This window comes from Protomyctophum parallelum, assembly GCF_964188405.1.
Source record: "Protomyctophum parallelum genome assembly, chromosome: 1".
Lineage (NCBI taxonomy): Eukaryota > Metazoa > Chordata > Actinopteri > Myctophiformes > Myctophidae > Protomyctophum > Protomyctophum parallelum.
This window is the reverse complement of record NC_139697.1, coordinates 55,578,180-55,587,418: the sequence shown is the minus strand read 5'-3', so window position 1 is coordinate 55,587,418 and position 9,239 is coordinate 55,578,180. Positions and strand designations below refer to the sequence as shown.

The window sequence follows — 9,239 nt, the reverse complement described above, 5'->3', positions numbered from 1 at the left end:
CACACACATGCAAAGTTGCACGGACGCAAACACACACACGCACACACGAACGCAGGCACACACACACACACACACACACACACACACACACACACACACACACACACACACACACACACACACACACACACACACACACACACACACACACACACACACACACACACACACACACACACAGAGAGAGAAAGTCACAAACATGAAGGCATGCTGTCTGTACGTTCTTTAGTTTATTTAGGTCTCAGAGGGTGAAGGTCTCTGGTTTTGGACTTGAAAGTTCAGGCTTTAGATCTTCTTACTGGTCCTCTTCAGAACCACTGAGCCAGCTGTGGAGGTCTGGAGAGTAAAAGGGACAATTTTACGTCGCTGTTGGGAGGAAACCTCATTTTAGATTTTTGTTTTGGCATAAATCAGTGCTATTGAACACCCTTTACTTCTGTGTACTCCACCACCTCTCCCCCTCTCATGGAAGTAATTGACAATATATAAAGTTACAACACCAACTTTGATGAGGCTGTATTGCTTTGTTTTAAAAAATATAAGGTTTTCTTTATTTCCTGAAAGAAATTATATTTTTCATTTCCTGAAAAAATGTATATTTTGGAGTTATGAGGTTTCCTTCCGACAGCAGAGATATCCTCTATTATTAGAATGGTTTATTATTTACATGTCATGTCATGTAATTATATGACATGACATGTAAAACAGTAAATAATAAAATATTATATCATTAATGATATAACAATATCATGTTAATAATAATAACAACAATATGAAAATATTAACTAACTACTAATGCTATGAAGGAGTATCCTGGCTAATAAGCCAGACTAATATCACACTATTCGGTCTGGCTTATTAGCCAGGCTATTGAAGGAGGGTGCTGCTGCTATAAAGGTTTATGTTTACAAAGCCAAACTCTCAGCCTCTATAGGTAGCCTATAAACAAGGTTAAAGTGTGTTGACCTCTACAAGCTTGTCCCCACAGATCTCTGAGGTGTGCTGATAGTTGGGGAATGCGCAACTCAGCTTGCCTCCCTCCATGTGCACTGTGGCCTGGGGAGACATATAACACAGCAGTAAGACACACAGACCGTATGTCATAAAAGTGAGTTAAATCTGAAATGCTAACTCTAAATTCTACCTTGAATTTTTTCCCTCCAATAGTCTCCATGTCAGCCTCTTTGTCGATGGTGAACTTGTTGGTGACAGTGGCGTTGGTGGGGTAGACCTGAATCCAGCAGAACTCATTGCCGTCCTGTGTGATCTCAGTGATTAACTTGTAGTTTCGCCCCTTCTCAATGATGTCAGCAGGTATGCCTGAAAGACGGCAGATGTGTGTGTGTGTGTGTGTGTGTGTGTGTGTGTGTGTGTGTGTGTGTGTGTGCGTGTGTGTGTGTGTGTGTGTGTGAGTGAGAGAGAGAGAGAGAGAGACTTGTACTTTTATTCCACTACAATTATTTGAAAACTTTAGTTTAGTTTACTTTGTAGATTTTGATATTACAAAACATGCATTAACCAATAACCACTTCCTTATTGCAGGACTTTTGGTGTGGGAGGATTTAGGGCAGGACTGTTTTATGGAAAGGCCTCAGGTATTTACATTTAATATTTTACTTTTACTCTTTCCAGACAAACTTAGAACAGAACAAATCTCAATCAAAGTGCTCAGCAGAGTAGACAAAAAAAAATCCCAATCAAGATTGAGCAGCATTGGGTTGTTTGAAATTATTTCACATATTTAATTAAATGTTTGAATTAAAGTCTGCAGCCTACTCTTATGAACTAGTTCACAACAATGTGATAAAGTACTTTAATAATACAGTAATTAAAGTTTGGTGGGATATAGTGATTGGCACAGCTGTATACCTCAAAGTAGCATCGACTAATGGGCCAAACCTAACTGGTGTTTTTTTTTAGAGCTGGTGTGCTACTGCTACTACATGCCTGCTGCTCAGTAGCTGCCCAGCTAGTAAACATCACATTTCTATACAGGGATTAATATAGTAAAAGCTAACTAAAGATGTCTTCTAAGTTCTTACCGACCAGCTTGCAGAATTCGTCATATCCCTCCTGGGTCTCAGTTTCCCATTTACCAGCGAAGGCCATGGTGTCTTGTGAGTAGAATGGTGGTTGGAGAGGAGGAAGAGGAGGTGCTGATGTGAGCCTGGGAATGGTTCAAGGTACTGAGGCGTGAAACGGCTTCTACTTATATACAGCTCTGGCCACCTCTCCTCCCCATTCACCTCCCTCCTTTCATCTCCTCTCATATTGAGATGACTATTTTTATTTGATTGCATAATAATGTTGTATGTTCTACAATGATGATCCCCCCTCCGTTGTAAGATTTAAAAGTTATGTATGAGATGATAAAAATTAAAAGGATCTTGTGAGCAAGCTGCAGTTACAGCATATCCACCTAGACCAGTGGTTATCAAACCTTTTTATTTTATTTAAAGTACTCCCATGACTCTCAGAGTTACAGAAGCTAGGGTCCATTTGGAAACCCCCCAAGGAACCCTGAGGGTCCCTGAACCCCACTTTGAGAACTGATGACCGAGACAAAGGTAAGGACAAAGAAAGGCAAAGCTCTCTGTCTACCGAGCAATCTTCATTCCTACTCTCACTTATGGTCATGAAGTGTGGGTCGTGATCGAAAGAATAAAATTGCAAATACAAGTGGCCAAAATGAGTTTTCTTTGACGGGTGGCTGGCATCTCCCTTAGAGATAGGGTGAGAAGTTCAGCCACACGAGAGCAACTCAGAGTAGAGTCGCTGATTCTTCGCCTGGAAAGGAGCCTTAGGTGGTTCGGGCATCTGGTTAGGATGCCTCTCGGGCGTCTCCCTACGGAGGTCCTCGAGGCACGTCCCACTGGGAGGAGACCCCGGGGCAGACCAAGGCGCAGTTGGAGGAAACACATCGACTCAGTAGCCTTGGAACATCTCGGGATCCCCCAGGAGGAAGTCACTAACGTTGCTCTGGAGAGGGAAGTCTGGAACACTTTGGTGGAGCTGTTGCCCCTGCGACCTGACTATGGATAAGCGGTTGAAGATGGATGGTTGAATAGATGACCGAGACACTAGTGGTGCCCAAGGGCCATAAAGTGATTGTAAAGGTTTATTAAGCCATAGAACAATGAGGAAATTGAGTCTGCAGTGTGTCACACTCTGTCCTCTGGGGCAATAACCTCTCCTCTGCAGTATACTGTGCAGTGCCTCAAAGTGTACTGCCAAGAGTCGGTACAAAATGAAATGTCACATACTTAACTTGAGGAGTTTGAATCAAAAAGAGATATGCAAAATCAGAAAAACTAAAAACTATTGGAATGTTCTTTACTTTTGCTTGTAATTTTGGTGATTTAGAATGAAGCAAATTCTTGCAAATGTGTGAAACAGGTTTAAACTCTGTAAAAAAAAGATTATTTAAAAGTTCCCCAATACCCATTTCTGAGCATATTAGAGCCAAAATCACCGTTACTAGTCAATAATATATGTTGCAAATAAAGTACATACTGCAGGCCACTGCCCAAGAAAATTGCAAAAAATGTATTTCTGAGATTACTGGATGAAGCCATTAGTTTCACTCATCCACGGGGCTGTAGTATTTGAGTTACTCATTCACGTTCTCTGATTTCATCATTGCAGGGTCACAGTGATTTGATTAGACAACGCAACAATCCATCATATCTTGATTAGACAACGCAACAATCCATCATATCTTAAATGTAAGTTTAGTTTTAAGGTATTTCTGCTTTATTGGAGTACTGTAGAAGTGTACTCATCTGCCCGGGCCCTCACCCTCTGAATACTGTGTAGAATATTCAGAGGATGAGGGCAGATAGTTGGGATAAGGCCACACAGGTTTCAATTCAATTCAATTCAATTCAATTCAACATACGCAGCTGAAAACAGTACTTGTGCTCTGCTCACGCAAATAATAAAAAAACCATGACAGGATTTTAAAGTAGTTTTTCCATGGGGTTAAACCATTTAGATTTTTCTAGGAGTGCTAGCCCCTCCTATGCCCAGCGCTGTGTGTCTGTGTGTGTGTGTGTGTGTGTATACCACAGAAATTATATGATTGGCTGAGCATGGAATGTGATGTATGATGATGTATGACAGTGGTTTTCAACCTTTTTCATCTCATGGCGAATGATTTATTCGGAATTTGAGCCACGGACCACCATTTGATGAGATTTAGCCTCTCAGACCCAAACTAAAGAATAATTTAATATCGTTGGATATCATTAATTGTCCACAATTCCATTGTTTATTGGTGTGGCACTGGTACCGTAGAAGAGATAACAGGCAAACGTTGATCAAAATAACAATTCTTCTACATACTCTAATTGTGTAGACTTCTTGAAAATGAAGTTATGCAGATGTTTAAAAATAATTAATAACTAGAACTGCACTCTGTCGAGTGCATACTTGCTTGTTGCACACTATATAGGCCATAAATGGCCTACTAGTGCGCAAGCAGAGCGCGCAAGTACTTTCGACCGCTACAAACTGTCAAATCTCAGTAATGACTACTTGTGCCTGATACGGCAGTGGTGCCAGATTACATACATGTATACTGTACATAGGAGCATTACCTTTAATCCTCCCAACACTAAAACATATCGTCATTACGTCACCATCGAAAACCAATTACACTCTGGCATTGGGTCCTTTAATCCACATCTTTTTTTACGTCATCATTGAGAGCTAGTTATACATATACTATGTGTATATGTAATTTGTAAGTTGATTAGCGGTATACTGTGGTTACTTTGCGCCGTACGCACCGTCCCAGCCGTCCCGCCAATTTTGATGCGTATGCACCGTCCCAGCAAATTGTGCCTGATACGGCAGTGGTGCCAGATTACATACATCTGTATAACTAGCTCTCAATGATGACGTAATAAAGATGTGGATTAAAGGACCCAATGCCAGAGTGTAATTGGTTTTCGATGGTGACGTAATGACGATATGTTTTAGTGTTGGGAGAATTAAGGGTAATGCTCCTATGTATACAACTCGCCGTCATTTAGCTGGGGACCACCTGGACCCCCTTTAGGACCACTGGTGGTCCCCGGACCACTGGTTGAAAACCACTGATGTATGTTGATAAGAGTGCACTCACTGTGCTTTCAGCAGTGAAATGATCTGATCTACATTACTTGGGTATACCAGTGACCAGCCTATACTCTATACACTCATGGTGACACACATGCACCCACATACAGTACGTGTGCAGAGATTCTTCACATTTATTAAAGGTGGAGTGCTGTGATTTTTGTCCAGTTTTTCATGTGTCTATGAGGTGACAGTACTTCATTAGACCCCTTGGTGTGGTTATTATGTGCAATGATGTCTTCCAAGAGGCTGAAACCTTGACCTTTATCCCCCTTTATCATACAACAACAGCTGTGGGTGCGGCTTCAGTTAAGGTTAAGGATCACCACCCATCACCACCCACCAGGCAAACCAGGCATACTTGATGAACTGGCGTCGTGTCCACATAAAAACGTCATTTTAACAAATACTGTACACTTTTTTTATATTTTTTGATATTCCTCCTTATTATAATAATAATACCTAATGATCATGTTTTAGGGTGGAAAATAATAATGGCACTCCATCTTTAAGTTATTAACTTAGTTATTATTATTATTAGTAGTAGTAGTATCACTACTGTATCTGTTTCTGTATCTGCAGTGTTTCATAACTGCGGTAAACCTACTGCTGTGACAACTGAATTTCATCAACCTACTGTATATCTATACAGAGAAAATTCACCTGCTAAGCATGTCCAAGAGAAGTCAAAAGGCAGCTTTTTGGATGATTTATTACAGAAAGAACTCAGTTTCTTCTTTTGCTTCACTCCAATAATCTTAGAATAGAGCTTGACAATTATGTTTAGCTAGTCAATTCATGTTTAATTTAAGATTGTCATTAAAAATAGTACACTTAAGTATTCAAGTACATTCTAGTTACATGAGCAATACTCTTTCCGGATCAGACACTAAACTCAGACTTGTGAACTGGTATTCCAAATGTCAAATTGTCAATGATGTGCAACTGCAAATGAATAATGAAATAATGGCAAACAATTATGGAAACCATTGCATCAAATAATGGGAAGATCATCATACCGGCGGCCACAACCAGTGACTTGCGTTATTGGTGCAACCACACTTGCAATTTCCCCAGAATTGCACCTTTCTGGTTCATTTATTGAAATCAATGGAGCTTTTCTGACTAAACGAGATTGCCACCGACTTTAATAAATACTTCACAAGCAAGGTTAAAAATATCAGATCAATAGGCCTATACAACTCCCTATGCTATAAAATGCCCTAAAAGAGATTAATATCTGGCCAAGAGATTAAATTAAAGAAGGTGAAACAGGGGAAGAAACAGGAAACATTAGGATATAGATAGAGATAGACGATACATAAAATAGACAGCAAATGTTGGAAAAAGTAGAACATTAAAATAAAATAAATACAACAGTAATCATAAACCAATCAAATAGTTAAACAAGAAGGTGAAATGGCAAAGGGATTAAGACTGTCTTATAAATGTACATTTTTAGAAGAGATTTAAAGGACGGTACTCTGTTTGCTAGTGTGAGATTCGCAATATGTAATTATGCTACAGTATCCTGGGTGTGGTACTTTAGTGAGCCATACTCGATGCCAGGTATATTGTGTAAAACAATTTAATTGGTATATGTGACAAATGTCACTGTTCATCAAAGATGTTGACCTTTGTATCATAGATGTCCCACTAATCATTATGGTTGTTTTATATTTACTTTGGCAGAACAATTCTCATTTAGCTTCTTTATATCCAAGCCCATTAAAGTGATAACACTTTATGTTATGTTCTCTGAGAAATTTACATTTGATATACTGTATCTACCATTCTGTGTACCATTTAATAGATGAGCCCTTATGGTACAATGCATGCATTTAATGTTTTTGTATTAGATAAGGTAAGATAAACCTCATTGCATACAGGAAATAATTAGGGGTCTTTTCTGTTACACAGAATCTACAACCATCTGAGTTATCCGGTGCATCTTCCAAAATAATGTTCTTAGAATTCTTAACATTTTAATTTATACACCCTATTCAGCCAACAAGCTCCCTTGAATTTTAACCTGTTCCATAGTTGCATGGGTCATGGATTACCTCACATGTAGACCTCAGTATACCATCTTGACCAACACAGGGGCACCTTATAGGGTATGATTTTATCTGCACCTCTGACTGTAAGCGTAGCAATGAATCATGCCCCTTGTAAATATTTTCTGACAATTATGCCTTTATGGCTAGTCTGGCTACATTTCAAATGACAACAACTCCGCTCTCCAGAGGAAGTGGACAGTTTTGTCAGATGGTGTGAGAATGCCCATAAGCAAGACTAAGGAGCTCAGTGTTGAATTTATAAAGAAGAAAAACAAAACAAAAAAAGCAGAGGTAACGTGATTAAAGGGAGGTAGTTTAGGTGGTTCCCTCATAAAAAATACCTGGCTGCTCATGTCAATAGCAAGCTGGACTGGAAGAACGTGTGATCTGTTTTTCCTCAGGAAGCTCAGGTTATTTGAAGTCAGCAGATCTCTTTTGTCTTTTTTCACATTTTCTTTTTTTTTAATGTTTTTTTTTCGTGGCTTTCGCCTTTATTTTTTCATATTTTTATGGAGGGATACAGTAGGCTGACAGGAAATGGGGAGAGAGATGAGGGGGTGACATGCAGTAAAGGCCTTCGGGATCTGGAGTCGAACCCACGGCACACTGCCAGACTGGATTACCAGCCAAGGTGCCTGGACCGCTGAGCCACGGGCCAGGCCTTTCAAGGTATTTTTAGCAAGCGTTATTTTATAATGCAGTTGTCTCTTGGGGTGGCAGCCAATAGTAATAGTAGCTGCATGAGGACAGGCACAAGATGAATGAATAGATCAATAAGGTAGTATTGATTATTGGTTTGACCCCAGTTTCTCAGGAGGTCATTACAGACCTGAGAACCAGAAGAGGGAAGCTTGAGAGTATCCTGTCACATGTTGACCACCCTTTGTACATTTTGTACATAGGCCCTACACCTCTTTGAAGACTACTAGAAGCTCCACTGAAAGTTTCAGGAGCTATCTTGTTCCTTCAGCAGTTAGAATTTGTTATTTTATTTATTATTGTATGTGGCAAACTGGCCAAGTGTACATTTTGCACTTTTTGTATTCTTTGATATGACTTATTGATTGCACATTTTTGCCTTTTGTTTACCTTTATTGTTGTTGCAGCCATTGGTCATATGGCGGCAAACCATGTGTCCGCTTTGCAGATCAATAAAGTTCATCCTACCTACCCTATCTTACCTTTATTGATTCTCGGGGGAAATGCAGTTATCATAGCAGCGGCAGAAGCGAGGCTGAAATACAGTGAGGGCATGGGTAGAGCAAGCTACAATTAATGTAATTGCAATAAGTAAATGTATTACAATTTACAATTAAAATGTAGGCATTTAGCAGGTGTTCTTTATCCAGAGTGACTCACAGAGCGGGAGGGGTTGTAGGGTTGGACCAAACTTGTTACTGTTTTGTACTCTGTACGAGCAGCAACTCGGAGTCAATGGAGGAAGGGGAGACATGTGAAAATGTTGGCTGGTTGAAGAACAAACGTGCTGCAGCATTCTGGTCTCTGGATCATTTGGAGTACACATGCTGGTAGGCCATGCCAGTAAGGAGCATGTTACAGTAGTTAAGTTTTGATATGACCGGAGGTCTGGTTAAGGAGCTGGGCTGACTCCTGGATGAGGAAGAGTCAGATCCTTTTACAGTGTAAACCTACAGGATCGAGTGACCACTGCAATGTGTGCCTTGAATAAGAGCTGACTGTCCATAACAATACCAATGTTCTTGGCCATGGAACAGAAGTCACCAGGACGTTGTCTGTGGAAATTAAATAGTTAGATCCTGCATTGGGCAGGACAATACCTGGCTACTACTACTAGTACTACATTCAAATATAAGTACAATGTAATGCACTTGGTAGTATGGTGGATGAATATATGGATGAACAGCAAAAACAGCAGCACACTGATTCCTGATTCCTTTGACATTTGATGAAATTACATTCCAAGCTGTGTTAGCCAGGCTTTCTTTGGAGCTTTGGTACAGGCCAGGGCATGTGCTCACACTGCACAGACATTATTGTACTACCATTGTTTATCTTATGCGACTGTGTGCACAGTAG

General features: G+C 40.1%; 1 protein-coding gene across 1 annotated transcript; it reads right to left on the bottom strand.

Moving 5' to 3' along the window:
• Positions 1–285: 285 nt before the first annotated feature.
• fabp6 (fatty acid binding protein 6, ileal (gastrotropin)) lies at positions 286–2,109 on the bottom strand (the record flags this gene model as incomplete). Its single annotated transcript, XM_083770733.1, has 4 exons — positions 286–336; positions 967–1,056; positions 1,145–1,320; positions 2,043–2,109. The coding sequence occupies 4 exons, from the start codon at positions 2,107–2,109 to the stop codon at positions 286–288; spliced, it is 384 nt and encodes a 127-aa protein (XP_083626859.1).
• Positions 2,110–9,239: the final 7,130 nt, after the last annotated feature.